The 20,471-nt window shown below is 44.6% G+C and overlaps 1 protein-coding gene across 7 annotated transcripts in view; it reads right to left on the bottom strand.

Annotated features, from left to right (window-relative positions):
- The window catches only part of LOC120055113 (histone deacetylase complex subunit SAP130-like), a 47,148-nt gene that overhangs the window by 9,828 nt on the left and 16,849 nt on the right, over positions 1-20,471 (bottom strand). For 6 of the 7 annotated variants that reach the window (XM_039003034.1, XM_039003031.1, XM_039003033.1 and 3 more), the window contains exons 11-18: positions 16,532-16,636; positions 15,917-16,276; positions 15,108-15,386; positions 14,723-14,876; positions 13,419-13,520; positions 12,478-12,863; positions 1,366-1,620; positions 1,101-1,226 (exon numbers count right to left, since the gene is read on the bottom strand). In XM_039003034.1, the coding sequence (XP_038858962.1) occupies positions 1,101-1,226; positions 1,366-1,620; positions 12,478-12,863; positions 13,419-13,520; positions 14,723-14,876; positions 15,108-15,386; positions 15,917-16,276; positions 16,532-16,636 (1,767 nt within the window). Of the gene's footprint in view, positions 1-1,100; positions 1,227-1,322; positions 1,621-12,477; positions 12,864-13,418; positions 13,521-14,722; positions 14,877-15,107; positions 15,387-15,916; positions 16,277-16,531; positions 16,637-20,471 lie in introns of those variants that run through there. The other variant, XM_039003037.1, reaches the window with a different exon arrangement.

A 20,471-nucleotide genomic window follows, 5' to 3' on the forward strand; every position in this document is an offset into this window, starting at 1 on the left:
TGTGGGTTCAATTCAGACGGGGGGACCAGGGTTCAATTCCCACGGGGGGACCAGGATGAATATGTATGAACTTTCCAATTTGTAAGTCGCTCTGGATAAGAGCGTCTGCTAAATGACTTAAATGTAAATGTAAAGGATTTGTCAGTCACTGGTGAACACAGTCAAAAAGTCTGAATTATAACTATAAAAAGTTAATTTAAACGTAAGCGTAACTAAGAAAGGCCAGGTTTCATGCGTTGGTCCGTCAGACCTTCCGCACACTTGGTTGGAAGTGTCTGGGAACGAGATGAGCTGTAATGTGACTGACATCCCTTTACGTTAAAGAGTGTGCCATCCATCTTCAGCACAGCACCCTTTATAAAGCATGACATACGGTTATAGATGCTTTGTAACACATTTATGTAGTGCTTATGAAGGCATTATGAACCCTTTATAAAGCACACGATTATATCATAGTTGACATAGTGGGTTACGTTCACATTGGTGATTACATCACACAGTTATGCCACATTTATGAACCCTTTATAAAGCATGACATACGGTTATAGATGCTTTGTAACACATTTATGTAGTGCTTATGAAGGCATTATGAACCCTTTATAAAGCATGACATAAGGTTATATATGCTTTGTAACACATTTATGCAGTGCTTATGAAGGCATTATGAACCCTTTATAAAGCATGACATACGGTTATAGATGATTTGTAACACATTTATGTAGTGCTTATGAAGGCATTATGAAGACTTTATAAGCTGAACGTCATTTAAAGCGGGACCTAAAAGCTTATACATGCTTATAACAACTTATCCTCTGACATATACAACCAGAGTTCCAAATCAGTGAGTAAAATAACTTAATAGTAACATACTTAGAGCGACATAATATTAGAAGCCTCATAATAACACATTATAAAAGGCTCACACCTGCTTTATAACACCTTATATGCGTTCCAGAACATATTTAATCAAATACACTATGTCTGCTAGTCAGAACCTCTTCATAAGATGTAGAAAAAATGACATTCTGAGGAAAAAAAAAAAAAAAAAAAAAAAAAGAGCATAAGTTTTTGTTCAGCGTTCTGATTGGACCAATACTGACCTTTGATCCGGATGTCGCTGTACCTCTGGAAGTGGTGATAGGCCGCCTTCCAGGGGTTCCTATAGTGACGCAGCAGAGTGACAGGTGGGCGTGGCCTGACAGGGACGTAACGTACCCCTTCCTCATCTGAGACAGATCACAGCAAAGCACTAGTATCAGAACTGATACGACCTGGAATGTCACTTGACTTCCTGAATTGACTGAAATGGAATTTGACCCCACCGTGGTGAGTGCAACTGTGCATGGTATAGAGGTAGCCACCCACCCACATACTCCCTGGGAGGGGACTCTCTCCTCTTAGCCCTGCTGCCCAGGGGCCTGTGGCCCATAGCCCTGTCCTCATCTGTACTGTTGGTCTCCAACATCTCAGTCTCTTCTGTGGAAATGACGTGTTGCTGCTTACGAGGCTTCTTCCTGGGGGAGGCACCAGGAACCAGGTCCCCTGAGGAGGGGGCCCCGTGAAGGGACCCGGCCTGGTGGGGCTGGGTGCTGAGGCCCGAGTTCGCCGAGGACTGGGGCACTGAGGAGAGGAGAGGGGGGGGGGGGGGGGGGACAGACATATAAATCACAGTACAGGGCATGTCAACCAGGTTTATTTCCTTGTTTAAGAAAGATAGATGGGACTGGGGAACTTTCACAATGAATCTTTCCTGGAATCCTCACATTAAGGTTCGGGGATGTCTAGAATGACACATCGTCCAGTCATTGATATATGATTGTATTGTGTATTTTTGTTTTCTTGGAGGGGGGGGGGGGGTCAATTGGCAGAAAGAACGCAATATACAGTATAATTTGGTGCATAATGTCATTCTTATTTAAAATTGTTACAAAAGCCAAAAACAATCTCATTAAATAAATGTTCAAAACAGTATTAGGTCTAGTTATTTTTTTTGTCAAGGCTGCAGAATGATTTCTGTGTTTCTCTTGTCCATAAAAATACTCAGATATCAGTTATATTAGCCTACATTTTAAAAACTAATATTATAGCCGTATCAGTGTAGGCTATTGTTATTTCATCTTGATAATCTGGGTAAACACAGACGTATAAGCCTGCCTTCACTTAGTAACTACAGTACCGCCTGCCTTAGTAACTACAGTACCGCCTGCCTTAGTAACTATAGTACAGCCTGCCTTAGTAACTATAGTACAGCCTGCCTTCACTTAGTAACTATAGTACCGCCTGCCTTAGTAACTATAGTACAGCCTGCCTTCACTTAGTAACTACAGTACCGCCTGCCTTAGTAACTATAGTACAGCCTGCCTTCACTTAGTAACTACAGTACCGCCTGCCTTAGTAACTATAGTACAGCCTGCCTTAGTAACTATAGTACAGCCTGCCTTCACTTAGTAACTATAGTACAGCCTGCCTTAGTAACTATAGTACAGCCTGCCTTCACTTAGTAACTACAGTACCGCCTGCCTTAGTAACTATAGTACAGCCTGCCTTAGTAACTATAGTACAGCCTGCCTTAGTAACTATAGTACAGACTGCCTTAGTAACTACAGTACCGCCTGCCTTAGTAACTACAGTACCGCCTGCCTTAGTAACTATAGTACAGCCTGCCTTAGTAACTATAGTACAGCCTGCCTTAGTAACTATAGGACAACCTGCCTTAGTAACTATAGTACAGCCTGCCTTAGTAACTATAGTACAGCCTGCCTTAGTAACTATAGTACAGCCTGCCTTAGTAACTATAGTACAGCCTGCCTTAGTAACTATAGTACAGCCTGCCTTAGTAACTATAGTACAGCCTGCCTTAGTAACTATAGGACAACCTGCCTTAGTAACTATAGTACAGCCTGCCTTAGTAACTATAGGACAACCTGCCTTAGTAACTATAGTATAGCCTGCCTTCACTTAGTAACTATAGTACAGCCTGCCTTAGTAACTATAGTACAGCCTGCCTTAGTAACTATAGTATAGACTGCCTTCACTTAGTAACTATAGTATAGCCTGCCTTAGTAACTATAGTACAGCCTGCCTTAGTAACTATAGTATAGACTGCCTTCACTTAGTAACTATAGTATAGCCTGCCTTCACTTAGTAACTATAGTATAGACTGCCTTCACTTAGTAACTATAGTATAGACTGCCTTCACTTAGTAACTATAGTATAGCCTGCCTTCACTTAGTAACTATAGTATAGCCTGCCTTCACTTAGTAACTATAGTATAGCCTGCCTTCACTTAGTAACTATAGTACAGCCTGCCTTCACTTAGTAACTATAGTATAGCCTGCCTTCACTTAGTAACTATAGTATAGACTGCCTTCACTTAGTAACTATAGTATAGCCTGCCTTCACTTAGTAACTATAGTATAGCCTGCCTTCACTTAGTAACTATAGTATAGACTGCCTTCACTTAGTAACTATAGTATAGCCTGCCTTCACTTAGTAACTATAGTATAGCCTGCCTTAGTAACTATAGTATAGCCTGCCTTAGTAACTATAGTATAGACTGCCTTCACTTAGTAACTATAGTATAGCCTGCCTTAGTAACTATAGTACAGCCTGCCTTAGTAACTATAGTATAGACTGCCTTCACTTAGTAACTATAGTATAGCCTGCCTTAGTAACTATAGTACAGCCTGCCTTCACTTAGTAACTATAGTATAGACTGCCTTCACTTAGTAACTATAGTATAGCCTGCCTTCACTTAGTAACTATAGTATAGCCTGCCTTCACTTAGTAACTATAGTATAGCCTGCCTTCACTTAGTAACTATAGTATAGACTGCCTTCACTTAGTAACTATAGTATAGCCTGCCTTCACTTAGTAACTATAGTATAGACTGCCTTAGTAACTATAGTATAGCCTGCCTTCACTTAGTAACTATAGTATAGCCTGCCTTCACTTAGTAACTATAGTATAGCCTGCCTTCACTTAGTAACTATAGTATAGCCTGCCTTCACTTAGTAACTATAGTATAGACTGCCTTCACTTAGTAACTATAGTATAGCCTGCCTTCACTTAGTAACTATAGTATAGCCTGCCTTCACTTAGTAACTATAGTATAGCCTGCCTTCACTTAGTAACTATAGTATAGCCTGCCTTCACTTAGTAACTATAGTATAGACTGCCTTCACTTAGTAACTATAGTATAGCCTGCCTTCACTTAGTAACTATAGTATAGACTGCCTTAGTAACTATAGTATAGCCTGCCTTCACTTAGTAACTATAGTATAGCCTGCCTTCACTTAGTAACTATAGTATAGCCTGCCTTCACTTAGTAACTATAGTATAGCCTGCCTTCACTTAGTAACTATAGTATAGCCTGCCTTAGTAACTATAGTACAGCCTGCCTTCACTTAGTAACTATAATATAGACTGAAAAAAATATATAAGACTCCAAAAATCTCAACTTAATTGAGCGAACAGGAGCCTTATTGGCAGCAGCGGAGTGACCATATCCAACCTCTATCATTGGTGCCACTTGTGTTTGGACAATAATTTCCTCCCTCCAGGTTAGATGGACGTCATATTGTATTTGTGTCTCTCCTTTCGAAGGTCGACTATATGGATCAGACAACGTCTGTTTCTTTGATCTGTTAGTCAGTGTCAGCAGAGTAGGCTATTCTGTCATTTTTGTAGAATTTAAAATGTGTGCGAGCTCCTAGAGTGTCTCACATCAGTAAGAAATGATCTACTTTCACCCTGGGAAGGCGTTTCACCTGTGCTGGCCCAGGTGATATAGTGGCTGGCCCAGGTGATATAGTGGCTGGCCCAGGTGATATAGTGGCTGGTCCAGGTGATATAGTGGCTGGCCCAGGTGATATAGTGGCTGGCCCAGGTGATATAGTGGCTGGCCCAGGTGATATAGTGGCTGGCCCAGGTGATATAGTGGCTGGCCCAGGTAATATAGTGGCTGGCCCAGGTGATATAGTGGCTGGCCCAGGTGACATAGTGGCTGGTCCAGGTGATATAGTGGCTGGTCCAGGTGATATAGTGGCTGGCCCAGGTGATATAGTGGCTGGCCCAGGTGATATAGTGGCTGGCCCAGGGGATATAGTGGCTGGCCCAGGGGATATAGTGGCTGGCCCAGGTGATATAGTGGCTGGCCCAGGTGATATAGTGGCTGACCCAGGTGATATAGTGGCTGACCCAGGTGATATTGAAGAGTGGCTGACCCAGGTGATATAGTGGCTGACCCAGGTGATATAGTGGCTGGCCCAGGGGATATAGTGGCTGGCCCAGGTGATATAGTGGCTGGCCCAGGGGATATAGTGGCTGGCCCAGGTGATATAGTGGCTGACCAAGGTGATATAGTGGCTGGTCCAGGTGATATAGTGGGTGGCCCAGGTGATATAGTGGCTGGCCCAGGTGATATAGTGGCTGGTCCAGGTGATATAGTGGCTGGTCCAGGTGATATAGTGGCTGGCCCAGGTGATATAGTGGCTGGCCCAGGTAATATAGTGGCTGGCCCAGGTGATATAGTGGCTGGCCCAGGTGATATAGTGGCTGGTCCAGGTGATATAGTGGCTGGCCCAGGTGATATAGTGGCTGGTCCAGGTGATATAGTGGCTGGCCCAGGTGATATAGTGGCTGGCCCATGTGATATAGTGGCTGGCCCAGGTGATATAGTGGCTGGCCCAGGTGATATAGTGGCTGGTCCAGGTGATATAGTGCCTGACCAAGGTGATATAGTGGCTGACCAAGGTGATATAGTAGCTGGCCCAGGTGATATAGTGGCTGGCCCAGGTGATATAGTGGCTGGCCCAGGTGATATAGTGGCTGGCCCAGGTGATATAGTGGCTGGCCCAGGTGATATAGTGGCTGGCCCAGGTGATATAGTGGCTGACCAAGGTGATATAGTGGCTGGCCCAGGTGATATAGTGGCTGGCCCAGGTGATATAGTGGCTGGCCCAGGTGATATAGTGGCTGGTCCAGGTGATATAGTGGCTGGCCCAGGTGATATAGTGGCTGGCCCAGGTGATATAGTGGCTGGCCCAGGTGATATAGTGGCTGACCAAGGTGATATAGTGGCTGGTCCAGGTGATATAGTGGCTGGCCCAGGTGATATAGTGGCTGGCCCAGGTGAATGTGATATAGTGGCTGGCCCAGGTGATATAGTGGCTGGTCCAGGTGATATAGTGGCTGGCCCAGGTGATATAGTGGCTGGTCCAGGTGATATAGTGGCTGGCCCAGGTGATATAGTGGCTGGCCCAGGTGATATAGTGGCTGGCCCAGGTGATATAGTGGCTGGTCCAGGTGATATAGTGCCTGACCAAGGTGATATAGTGGCTGGCCCAGGTGATATAGTGGCTGGCCCAGGTGATATAGTGGCTGGCCCAGGTGATATAGTGGCTGGCCAAGGTGATATAGTGGCTGACCAAGGTGATATAGTGGCTGGTCCAGGTGATATAGTGGCTGGCCCAGGTGATATAGTGGCTGGCCCAGGTGAATGTGATATAGTGGCTGGCCCAGGTGATATAGTGGCTGGTCCAGGTGATATAGTGGCTGGCCCAGGTGATATAGTGGCTGGTCCAGGTGATATAGTGGCTGGCCCAGGTGATATAGTGGCTGGCCCAGGTGATATAGTGGCTGGCCCAGGTGATATAGTGGCTGGCCCAGGTGATATAGTGGCTGGCCAAGGTGATATAGTGGCTGGCCCAGGTGATATAGTGGCTGGCCCAGGTGATATAGTGGCTGGTCCAGGTGATATAGTGGCTGGCCCAGGTGATATAGTGGCTGGCCCAGGTGATATAGTGGCTGGCCCATGTGATATAGTGGCTGGCCCAGGTGATATAGTGGCTGGCCCAGGGGATATAGTGGCTGGCCCAGGGGATATAGTGGCTGGCCCAGGTGATTTAGTGGCTGGCCCAGGTGATTTAGTGGCTGGTCCAGGTGATATAGTGGCTGGCCCAGGTGATATTGAAGAGTGGCTGACCCAGGTGATATAGTGGCTGGCCCAGGTGATATAGTGGCTGGTCCAGGTGATATAGTGGCTGGCCCAGGTGATATAGTGTCTGGTCCAGGTGATATAGTGGCTGACCCAGGGGATATAGTGGCTGGCCCAGGTGATATAGTGGCTGGTCCAGGTGATAGAGTGGCTGATCCAGGTGATATAGTGGCTGGCCCAGGTGATATAGTGGCTGGCCCAGGTGATATAGTGGCTGACCAAGGTGATATAGTGGCTGGTCCAGGTGATATAGTGGCTGGCCCAGGTGATATAGTGGCTGGCCCAGGTGAATGTGATATAGTGGCTGGCCCAGGTGATATAGTGGCTGGTCCAGGTGATATAGTGGCTGGCCCAGGTGATATAGTGGCTGGTCCAGGTGATATAGTGGCTGGCCCAGGTGATTTAGTGGCTGGCCCAGGTGATATAGTGGCTGGCCCAGGTGATATAGTGGCTGGTCCAGGTGATATAGTGCCTGACCAAGGTGATATAGTGGCTGGCCCAGGTGATATAGTGGCTGGCCCAGGTGATATAGTGGCTGACCAAGGTGATATAGTGGCTGGCCCAGGTGATATAGTGGCTGGCCCAGGTGATATAGTGGCTGGTCCAGGTGATATAGATGCTGGCCCAGGTGATATAGTGGCTGGCCCAGGTGATATAGTGGCTGGCCCAGGTGATATAGTGGCTGGCCCAGGTGATATAGTGGCTGGCCCAGGGGATATAGTGGCTGGCCCAGGGGATATAGTGGCTGGCCCAGGTGATTTAGTGGCTGGCCCAGGTGATTTAGTGGCTGGTCCAGGTGATATAGTGGCTGGCCCAGGTGATATTGAAGAGTGGCTGACCCAGGTGATATAGTGGCTGGCCCAGGGGATATAGTGGCTGGCCCAGGTGATATAGTGGCTGGTCCAGGTGATATAGTGGCTGGCCCAGGTGATATAGTGGCTGGTCCAGGTGATATAGTGGCTGGCCCAGGTGATATAGTGGCTGGTCCAGGTGATATAGTGGCTGACCCAGGGGATATAGTGGCTGGCCCAGGGGATATAGTGGCTGGCCCAGGTGATATAGTGGCTGGTCCAGGTGATAGAGTGGCTGATCCAGGTGATATAGTGGCTGGCCCAGGGGATATAGTGGCTGGCCCAGGGGATATAGTGGCTGGCCCAGGTGATATAGTGGCTGGCCCAGGTGATATAGTGGCTGGTCCAGGTGATATAGTGGCTGACCAAGGTGATATAGTGGCTGGTCCAGGTGATATAGTGGCTGGCCCAGGTGATATAGTGGCTGGTCCAGGTGGTATAGTGGCTGGTCCAGGTGATATAGTGGCTGGCCCAGGTGATATAGTGGCTGGTCCAGGTGATATAGTGGCTGGCCCAGGTGATATAGTGGCTGGTCCAGGTGATATAGTGGCTGGCCCAGGTAATATAGTGGCTGGTCCAGGTGATATAGTGGCTGGCCCAGGTGATATAGTGGCTGGTCCAGGTGATATAGTGGCTGGCCCAGGTGATATAGTGGCTGGCCCAGGTGATATAGTGGCTGGCCCAGGTGATATAGTGGCTGGCCCAGGTGATATAGTGGCTGGTCCAGGTGATATAGTGCCTGACCAAGGTGATATAGTGGCTGACCAAGGTGATATAGTGGCTGGCCCAGGTGATATAGTGGCTGGCCCAGGTGATATAGTGGCTGACCAAGGTGATATAGCGGCTGGCCCAGGTGATATAGCGGCTGGCCCAGGTGATATAGCGGCTGGCCCAGGTGATATAGTGGCTGGCCCAGGTGATATAGTGGCTGGCCCAGGTGATATAGTGCCTGACCAAGGTGATATAGTGCCTGACCAAGGTGATATAGTGCCTGGCCAAGGTGATATAGTGGCTGGCCCAGGTGATATAGTGGCTGGCCCAGGTGATATAGTGGCTGGCCCAGGTGATATAGTGGCTGGCCCAGGTGAAATAGTGGCTGGCCCAGGTGATATAGTGGCTGACCAAGGTGATAGAGTGGCTGGCGCAGGAATATAGTGGCTGACCCAGGTGATATAGTGGCTGGTCCGGGTGATATTGAAGAGTGGCTGGTCCAGGTGATATTGAAGAGTGTCTGGTCCAGGTGATATTGAAGAGTGGCTGGCCCAGGTGATATTGAAGAGTGGCTGGTCCGGGTGATATTGAAGAGTGGCTGGCCTAGGTGATATTGAAGAGTTGATCTGGTACTGGTACTTCCTGTATATAGCGCCACATTGATCTGGTCCTGGTACTCCCTGTATATAGCTCCACATTGATCTGGTACTCCCTGTATATAGCTCCACATTGATCTGGTACTTCCTGTATATAGCTCCACATTGATCTGGTACTTCCTGTATATAGCTCCACATTGATCTGGTACTGGTACTTCCTGTATATAGCTCCACATTGATCTGGTACTCCCTGTATATAGCTCCACATTGATCTGGTACTCCCTGTATATAGCTCCACATTGATCTGGCACTGGTACTCCCTGTATATATTTCTCCACATTGATCTGGTACTGGTACTTCCTGTATATAGCTCCACATTGATCTGGTACTGGTATCCCCTGTATATAGCTCGATTGTGTATTGTGTATTTTATTACTCGTGTTAGTTAAAAATCAATATATTTTTTTTACTCTGCATCGTTGGGAAAGGTTCGTAAGCAAGAATTTCACTAAAGTCTACACCAGTTCTATTTTGGCACGTGATAAATACAATTTTTATTTTGATTGGCCTTTTCTACTTTTCTCTCTTTCTTTCTGCACTCCCTTTCTTTCTGCTCCGTAGTCATGGATGATGTCCTCATCCTCTCTAAAGCTCAGGTCTGTAAACGGAAGCTCTAGGCCTCTTCACTTTCAGCTTGTTCCTAATGACATTTTTCTTGGTGGATGGGCTCCATAAACGCCCCACTTGTTTGTTTCTGTACTTTGGTTTGGCTCCTCAGGAGACAGGGACACTGGTATCCTACCAACTTTGGTTTGCCTCCTCAGGAGACAGGGACACTGGTATCCTACCAACTTTGGTTTGCCTCCTCAGGAGACAGGGACACTGGTATCCTACCAACTTTGGTTTGCCTCCTCAGGAGACAGGGATACTGGTATCCTACCAACTTTGGTTTGCCTCCTCAGGAGACAGGGACACTGGTATCCTACCAACTTTGGTTTGCCTCCTCAGGAGACAGGGACACTGGTATCCTACCCACTTTGGTTTGCCTTCTCAGGAAACAGGGATACTGGTATCCTACAAACTTTGGTTTGCCTCCTCAGGAGACAGGGACACTGGTATCCTACAAACTTTGGTTTGCCTCCTCAGGAGACAGGGATACTGGTATCCTACCAACTTTGGTTTGCCTCCTCAGGAGACAGGGACACTGGTATCCTACCCACTTTGGTTTGCCTCCTCGGGAGACAGGGACACTGGTATCCTACCCACTTTGGTTTGCCTCCTCAGGAGACAGGGACACTGGTATCCTACCCACTTTGGTTTGCCTCCTCAGGAGACAGGGATACTGATATCCTACCAACTTTGGTTTGCCTCCTCAGGAGACAGGGACACTGGTATCCTACCAACTTTGGTTTGCCTCCTCAGGAGACAGGGACACTGGTATCCTACCCACTTTGGTTTGCCTCCTCAGGAGACAGGGACACTGGTATCCTACAAACTTTGGTTTGCCTCCTCAGGAGACAGGGATACTGGTATCCTACCCACTTTGGCTTGGCTCCTCAGGAGACAGGGATACTGGTATCCTACCAACTTTGGTTTGCCTCCTCAGGAGACAGGGACACTGGTATCCTACCAACTTTGGTTTGCCTCCTCAGGAGACAGGGACACTGGTATCCTACCAACTTTGGTTTGCCTCCTCGGGAGACAGGGACACTGGTATCCTACCCACTTTGGTTTGCCTCCTCAGGAGACAGGGACACTGGTATCCTACCAACTTTGGTTTGGCTTCAGTCACTGAACTTGATTCGACTGACTTGATTGGCTTCTCAAGAAGTACTGATCAATGCGAGGCCCCTGTTTCTCCGCCCCTTTTCCTTTACTTGGTGTATTGTTCAAGCACCTGTTCCTTTACTTGGTGTATTGTTCAAGCACCTGTTCCTCTACTTGGTGTATTGTTCAAGCACCTGTTCCTCTACTTGGTGTATTGTTCAAGCACCTGTTCCTCTACTTGGTGTATTGTTCAAGCACCTGTTCCTCTACTTGGTGTATTGTTCAAGCACCTGTTCCTCTACTTGGTGTATTGTTCAAGCCCCTTTTCCTTTACTTGGTGTATTGTTCAAGCCCCTTTTCCTTTACTTGGTGTATTGTTCAAGCACCTGTTCCTTTACTTGGTGTATTGTTCAAGCACCTGTTCCTTTACTTGGTGTATTGTTCAAGCCCCTTTTCCTCTACTTGGTGTATTGTTCAAGCCCCTTTTCCTTTACTTGGTGTATTGTTCAAGCACCTGTTCCTTTACTTGGTGTATTGTTCAAGCCCCTTTTCCTCTACTTGGTGTATTGTTCAAGCCCCTTTTCCTCTACTTGGTGTATTGTTCAAGCCCCTTTTCCTTTACTTGGTGTATTGTTCAAGCCCCTTTTCCTCTACTTGGTGTATTGTTCAAGCCCCTGTTCCTTTACTTGGTGTATTGTTCAAGCCCCTGTTCCTCTACTTGGTGTATTGTTCAAGCCCCTGTTCCTCTACTTGGTGTATTGTTCAAGCCCCTGTTCCTCTACTTGGTGTATTGTTCAAGCCCCTGTTCCTCTACTTGGTGTATTGTTCAAGCCCCTGTTCCTCTACTTGGTGTATTGTTCAAGCCCCTGTTCCTCTACTTGGTGTATTGTTCAAGCCCCTGTTCCTCTACTTGGTGTATTGTTCAAGCCCCTGTTCCTTTACTTGGTGTATTGTTCAAGCCCCTGTTCCTCTACTTGGTGTATTGTTCAAGCCCCTGTTCCTCTACTTGGTGTATTGTTCAAGCCCCTGTTCCTTTACTTGGTGTATTGTTCAAGCCCCTGTTCCTCTACTTGGTGTATTGTTCAAGCCCCTGTTCCTCTACTTGGTGTATTGTTCAAGCCCCTGTTCCTCTACTTGGTGTATTGTTCAAGCCCCTGTTCCTCTACTTGGTGTATTGTTCAAGCCCCTGTTCCTTTACTTGGTGTATTGTTCAAGCCCCTGTTCCTTTACTCTGTGTAATGTATTAAACATTTTGGCTATGGCAATTATGGAATAGTCTATTTGCATGTCACCCTGCTGTGTACTGCTAGACTCCGGCGGTGCAGTCAAATTCAAACATGCTAAAACGTTGTTTGTGACATCACGATGTCGACACCATCATCGCTAGATGATGCAATCGTAAAAATCGCACAACCCTACCTCACATCCTCTCTCTTCGCCTCTTTCTCAAAAACGTTTTGGAGAACAAGGTCTCGAGAGGAAGGACTACGGGAAAGGAGAAAGGACGTGAGGTATTACAGAACGAGGAATTGAGATGGAAACGTATACACGTTACCTGGTTGATACATCTCCATAGACTCCGCCTCCTGCTTGATTTTGACCTCTGTGTGGGCGGAACCTCCGCTGCATGCTGCCGTGCTACTGGCTGCGGGCTGGGTGGGGGAGGCGACAGTATTGGCCATGGAGGCGGGGCCAGTGGGTGTCACGGCCATGGCAGCCGGCAGGGCAGAGAGGTGGGCAGTGGAGCTGGGCTGGGAGGGGGGTGGAGGACCACGGGGGGCCAGCAGGTTGGAGGGGATAGCCTGGGATAGATGCTGCTGGGCTGGGGAAGAGACCGTCTGTCGCTCCGCTCCTCCCTGAGAGGGTAGAGCCTCCACTGCAGCCATGACTAGGACTGGAGGAGCCACCATGGTCATGTGAACCTCTGCTTTAGGCTTCACTCTGACAGGGAGAGAGCGAGAGAGACTTGTTAGACTCACTCTGAGAGAGAGAGATGAGAGTCATACTAATATGGATATGTCCCAAATGGCAATAGGGTGCCATCTAGGAAATAGGGTGCCATCTAGGAAATATTTTTTTATTTAACTTTTATTTAACTAGGCAAGTCAGTTAAGAACACATTCTTATTTATAATGACGGCCTACCAAAAGACAAAAAGGCCTCCTGAGGGGACGGGGGCCTGGGATTAAAATAAAAAAATAACATAGGACAAAACACACATCTCGACAAGAGAGACAACACTACATAAAGAGAGACCTAAGACAACAACATAGCAAGGCAGACGACACTGCATGGTAGCAACAAAACATGGTACAGACATTATTGGGCACAGACAACAGCACAAAGGTCAAGAAGTTAGAGACAACAATACATTACGCGAAGCAGCCAGGTAGGATGCCATCTGGGAAAATCGGGCGTCCTCTAGGAGGCAGCCTATATTCATTACAGGACATGCATGACCCAGGCTTTGAATGAATGATTATTCTGAAGGCTCACCCTGCAGCTCTTGGTTGTCCTGCTCCTCTCACTCCTCCCTCCACTCTGCCGCTGTGAGCCTCACCAGGCACCGCCGGGATCAGAGTCTTACCGACAACACACCTAAACACACACACACACACACACACACACACACACACACACACACACACACACACACACACACACACACACACACACACACACACACACACACACACACACACACACACACACACACACACACACACACACACACACACACACAAGCAGTTTGGACATGTTAGGCTGGGCGATATCGAATTCATTTGAATGTATATTTTATCACAATGTTCCAAATCAAATCGCAACAATCAAGTTTTTTTTCTTTCTTTCTCCTTGTGTTTTTATGAGCGTCTCCTTCCCTCATTCTGCGCTGTGGTCACCAAGCTCCTCCAGCATTTCAGCCCCATACTGTTACGTGCTAGCTGTCTAGTCTTGTGTTTTAGACATTTGCAACTAGCATACAAATAGTCATTAATATAACCCATTGAGGCAACTTGTTTTAAATCAGATAAATAATCATTATGTTTTCCAGACATGTTGATTTCAACATGTAAACAAAGTGCCCAGGCTGTGTTGTTAAAGAGACAGACAGGAGGACAGTGTATTCATAATTATTCAACTCTTCTATTTTGTTAGCGAGCAAATTGATCCAAGTTGGCTAGACTTTAAATATAAAAAGACGAGCTGGCTACTCACTAGCACGTGGGGCTTGTGCTTGAGAGATTATGTTTCTGAACAGGGGTTCTCCAAACTGTTTCCCCCTTCCAACATTGGGGAACATCCCAGCCCCCACCACATCCATTTCTATGGGTACAAGCTCTGTTCATGACACCAACTGTTCACCCCCCCCCCCTCCTCTTGTTGGCGGAGAGAACATTTTGCAAGTTTAAAGCTTATTTCTTGCAGTTCTACACATTTTGTCATGAGGTGCAGAGAACACTTTGCAGTTTTAAAGCAAATTATTTTCATTTTTGCCATGTCTAATGTGTATTCATGTGATATTTGAGTGACTTGAACATTACAACAAAATATATGGGCTTAAAAAAAACGAGCAAAAAAAAAGGTTAGCTGACAGGGGCTCGTTGATCCCCGCCCCCCGCCGACCCCCCTGGTTCAGTAGGTGGTGTTCAGCAGGCCTGACACAGAAGACAACAATGAAGTCCTATCTAAACTCTTTTATTACACAGTTCCCTAATGAACATGACCCTGGGCTCAGAGGCTCACCTCACCCTTCATTGGCTGGCAGATTGATTGATTAATTGACCGACTGATTGACTCACCCCTCATTGGCTGGCTTCTTGCGGAGGATGCTGGGTCGAGGGGAGGAGACCAAGGTGGGCGCTCCGCCTCCAACTCCGCCCTGGGGGTGTGTCTGTACCATGGTAGCAACGGGCTGTGTGGCGCCAAACGGGCTGCCGTCAGCCAATACCATCCCTGTAGAACCGACACCGAACAGAACACAGGTTCAAATGTACAGCCATATACTCATCATCAGATTTGACCAATTATCATTCAATAACATCACCTTCAGCAGATGCTTTTATCCAAACATATATTTTTGTACAATATTATGTGTTTTCAGGTCCCTGTGGGTCATATTCAATATTTCAAGTATGATATGCTGCTTCATGAGGCCATGTTTAGCGTTAGTATACTGTAGATTACCAGATGGTTTGGCCTCAGGCTGCTGCCCTGCGATTGGTGCCTGCTGAATCCCCTGTGTGCCGATTGGACCAGAGCTATGTAACCCCTGCACTCCCATTGGTGCAGGCTGGATGCCCTGGGCTCCCATTGGTTGAGGCTGGATTCCCTGGGTGCTGATTTGTGCAGACTGTAAACCAATCCTGTCGACGGCCATCAGCTGCATGGGGTTGAGGTGAAGGGTAGTGGGCACGGCCACAGCAGGCTGGCTGGGCAGAGTAGAGCTAGGGGTCTGGGGCGTCACTGAGGAGAGGAGGAGGGTGTCAGTCAAAGCAGACCTGGGACATGATGCCAACTGATCCTTAAGGTATTCACTATTTTATTTTTTAATTATTATTATTTTTTGTTAATTATTAATGTTTTTTATTATTATTTATTTATTTATTTTATTTCATTTAATTATTATTATAATTATTTTGTCATTTTTAAAATGTATTTTTAATAATTATTTATTACAAAAAACGCAAGGAAGGGGTAACATTAAAGTATTAGAACATGAAGGACAAACAATACAGCATCAAGACACTATCAAACATGTATCAGTCTTTCTACAACAGAGCCATCCTTATGTGTGAGGGTGTCTACTACTACTATCAAACATGTATCAGTCTTTCTGAGCCATCCTTATGTGTGAGGGTGCGTGTGCATGATAGTGATATAAAATATATGTCATAGTTTCCTTTTTCATGATCACAATCTTACTCTTTGTGTATTGGGCAACGTATTCCCAAGTCAATTCAAAAGATACATTTTTTTTGTACCCAAGAATTCACCTGGGTACTGTCTGATGGTGGACACGGAGCTGGTGATGGGGGTGTAGGTGTGTGTCCGGGGGTACGGAGAAGAGGAAAAAGTAGGCAGGAAGTACTGGAAGTGCACCGGCCTGTTGTCACTCCTGGCCTCGATGGTGACAGGGTTAGGAGAGGAGCGGTTGCCAGAGATGGAGATCAAGTTGGTCCTTTCTACAGGGTAATCTGATTGGACACGGGGGGAGGTGTGGGCTATGGGCTGGTAGTCTGATTGGACATGGGGAGAGGTGTGGGCTATAGGCTGGATCAGGTTGGTCCTTTCTCCAAGGTAGTCTGACTGGACACGGGGGGAGGTGTGGGCTATGGGCTGAGGTACCACTTTAGCTGTTGATACAACAGAATACACTTCAGCTGTTGATACAACACAATACAGATAGAAATACTCTTTAAAGGGACATCCAAATGTAAAATAAATAATGAATGCAAAAAGCCCACTAGTGGCTTTGAATGTGTCTGATTATTTTGTGCACTAGCTTTCAATGCATCTGAGTATTGAATCAAAGTTTGCTTAGGAGCTAGAAGCAGAGCTGCCATATCTGTCCGGTGCCATTTTACTTACTTATACATGCTGTTACTCACCAACTGGGATGGTAGAGGTGGTCAGTGCTGTGGCGTGGGAGGAGTGGGAGGGCATCGTCATGGTGATGATAGTACCGCTGGTCACCTGGGTGTGTGGCGCAGTGCCTGAAAGAGGATCATGGGACAGAGAACACCATTTGTTTCAATGAGGAATCGTTAAAGGGCGACTGCACTTCCTGATTTTTTAGATTTGATTCATTAAGAAATGTTAGCGGCCCAATCAAACGCGAGTTGGTTTCGGGCTGTGGTTTGATGCGGGTCTCGTGTGTTCGCAGACGGTAAGAGTTAGCCAAATGATTTAGGCAAATAGTGTACGACCGTGGCGAAAGTGGTTGAACTTTGGATAGCCCATCTCCGGGGCTAATTAGGGATCATTAAATCAAATCAAATGTTATTTGTCACATGCGCCGAATACAACAGGTGTAGACCTTACAGTGAAATGCTTACTTACAAGCCCTAACCAATAGTGTAGGTAAAATATGTTTAAAAAAATAAATAAAAGTAACAAATAATTAAAGATAATAAATTACACAATGTAAATGAGACAATATTTTCATTTGCACACCTTTTAGTTCTCATTTAATGCTTTCAAAATGTGTATAGAATTTATAGTTGGTTTGAGGCAGTGTTTCCGCTGCAGTCATGTGGTGCTGCGCCGTGGCAAAATCATTGCCGCCACGACACCAAAATATGGGACATAAAATAAATACAAATCTGACGATGCTAGAACAGTCCACATTAACTTTTCCTCTGCAAACAAAATGAGTAATGAATAGATAAATCACACTACCCCATTATAGAATAGTCAACCTATTTACCTAGTCATGTAATGGTGTTATTATACTAAACCAGACATTTACCTAGTCATGTAATGGTGTTATATACTAAACCAGACATTTACCTAGTCATATAATGGTGCTATTATACTAAACCAGACATTTACCTAGTCATGTAATGGTGTTATTAAACTAAACCAGACATTTACCTAGTCATGTAATGGTGTTATTAAACTAAACCAGACATTTAACTAGTCATGTAATGGTGTTATTAAACTAAACCAGACATTTACCTAGTCATGTAATGGTGTTATTAAACTAAACCAGACATTTACCTAGCCATGTAATGGTGTTATTAAACTAAACCAGACATTTACCTAGTCATGTAATGGTGTTATATACTAAACCAGACATTTAACTAGTCATGTAATGGTGTTATTAAACTAAACCAGACATTTACCTAGTCATGTAATGGTGTTATATACTAAACCAGACATTTAACTAGTCATGTAATGATGTTATTAAACTAAACCAGACATTTACCTAGTCATGTAATGATGTTATATACTAAACCAGACATTTAACTAGTCATGTAATGGTGTTATTAAACTAAACCAGACATTTACCTAGTCATGTAATGGTGTTATTAAACTAAACCAGACATTTACCTAGTCATGTAATGGTGTTATTAAACTAAACCAGACATTTACCTAGTCATGTAATGGTGTTATATACTAAACCAGACATTTAACTAGTCATGTAATGGTGTTATTAAACTAAACCAGACATTTACCTAGTCATGTAATGGTGTTATTAAACTAAACCAGACATTTACCTAGTCATGTAATGGTGTTATTAAACTAAACCAGACATTTACCTAGTCATGTAATGGTGTTATTAAACTAAACCAGACATTTACCTAGTCATGTAATGGTGTTATTAAACTAAACCAGACATTTACCTAGTCATGTAATGGTGTTATATACTAAACCAGACATTTAACTAGTCATGTAATGGTGTTATTAAACTAAACCAGACATTTACCTAGTCATGTAATGGTGTTATTAAACTAAACCAGACATTTACCTAGTCATGTAATGGTGTTATTAAACTAAACCAGACATTTACCTAGTCATGTAATGGTGTTATTAAACTAAACCAGACATTTACCTAGTCATGTAATGGTGTTATTAAACTAAACCAGACATTTACCTAGTCATGTAATGGTGTTATATACTAAACCAGACATTTACCTAGTCATGTAATGGTGTTATTATACTAAACCAGACATTTACCTAGTCATGTAATGGTGTTATTAAACTAAACCAGACATTTACCTAGTCATGTAATGGTGTTATTAAACTAAACCAGACATTTACCTAGTCATGTAATGGTGTTATTAAACTAAACCAGACATCTACCTAGTCATGTAATGGTGTTATTAAACTAAACCAGACATTTACCTAGTCATGTAATGGTGTTATTAAACTAAACCAGACATTTACCTAGTCATGTAATGGTGTTATTAAACTAAACCAGACATTTAACTAGTCATGTAATGGTGTTATTAAACTAAACCAGACATTTAACTAGTCATGTAATGGTGTTATATACTAAACCAGACATTTACCTAGCCATGTAATGGTGTTATTAAACTAAACCAGACATTTACCTAGTCATGTGATGGTGTTATTAAACTAAACCAGACATTTACCTAGTCATGTGATGGTGTTATATACTAAACCAGACATTTACCTAGTCATGTAATGGTGTTATTAAACTAAACCAGACAATAGTTGATCTATTTACCTAGTCATCTTGTTGTGTGTCCTATGCCAGATCAATATTCCTCTCGAAGCGCATTCAAGTTACGAGTGCCATTAGGGAGGGAAACATGCATTCTGACAATTGCGGGGAAAACAGACGTTTTAATGGCCTCATCCAATCCTCAGAGGGATCCCAACTTTCCATTCCTACTCATTTCTCAACTCCTAAATATGTGAACTGTACCAGTTTTTAGCAGCAGCATATTTAAACAAGTTTGGAGTGAGTGCAAAAGGGGAGTGGGGCTAAATGTAACATGGGGTCGATTGTAGGGTAACTTGGGGGTAAAATGCCACCCAACCTCAAAATCAATTGTGATGAGACAGATTACATTTTTAGTTGAGCAAGATTAGTGGCAACCAGGGAAAGTATTGGGGGGGGGGGGGTGACATGAAGGGGTGTCTGTGAGAAGTACAGGCAGGGGGCGTTATACCCCGGGTGGCGGTTTACCCCAAGTTACCCTAACATGTTATACATTATACATTCTATTTACTGTGTTTATGTACGTTTTTTGGTACATAAAATGTATCAATAGGATGCAAACTAGTTAAAATATCACATTTGGGATCTAGATAATGATTTGCCTATTTATTTATAGCCATTAGCGATAATGCTAATTTTCTAATAGCATATATTATAATACGGACCATGCATAGGCTATATGCATGGTCCAATACGTTAAAATAATTTAAACAAATTATACCAATAGCCCATGTAAGTTGGGCTGATTTCGGGAAGGTAGAAATTGCATTATTTTATTTAAAATGTATTTTGGAGTAGAGTGACCGTTTAAAATGTTTGAGTCACCCAGATAACATGAACTATGACAAATGTGTAGAATTGTAGGAAATTTGCTTTCAAACAGCTAAATATTGGTCACTGCAGCTAACAGGAGGGCCTCTAAAATTTTTGGTCGGTGACAACACAATTTTGATCCAGAAAAAGACCCTGGTCAAACCTTGTACAAGTACCTGACAAAATAAAATGAAACACAGACATAAGTGTCTTTAAATCGGGCATTGGTCCACTACGAGCTGGAGTTGCCCACCCCTGGTTTACATAGTTGTCATGCTCATCAAACCATTCAGTGACCACTCATGTGGTTTGGGAATAACCATGGTAGCTAAAATAATGGCCTGTCCAGCATTTTATACATGCCCCTAAGCATGATGGAATGTTCATTGCTTAATTAACTCAGGAACTACACAGGTGTGTAAGCACCTGCTTTCAATATACTTTGTAACCATCATTTATTCAAGTCTTTCCATTATTTTGGCAGTAACCTGTACACTGTAATTTACCGATGGTCCCTAACTAGCCCCATAGGGATATCTAAAGTG

The sequence above is a fragment of the Salvelinus namaycush genome, chromosome 10, assembly GCF_016432855.1.
Source record: "Salvelinus namaycush isolate Seneca chromosome 10, SaNama_1.0, whole genome shotgun sequence".
Classification (NCBI taxonomy): domain Eukaryota; kingdom Metazoa; phylum Chordata; class Actinopteri; order Salmoniformes; family Salmonidae; genus Salvelinus; species Salvelinus namaycush.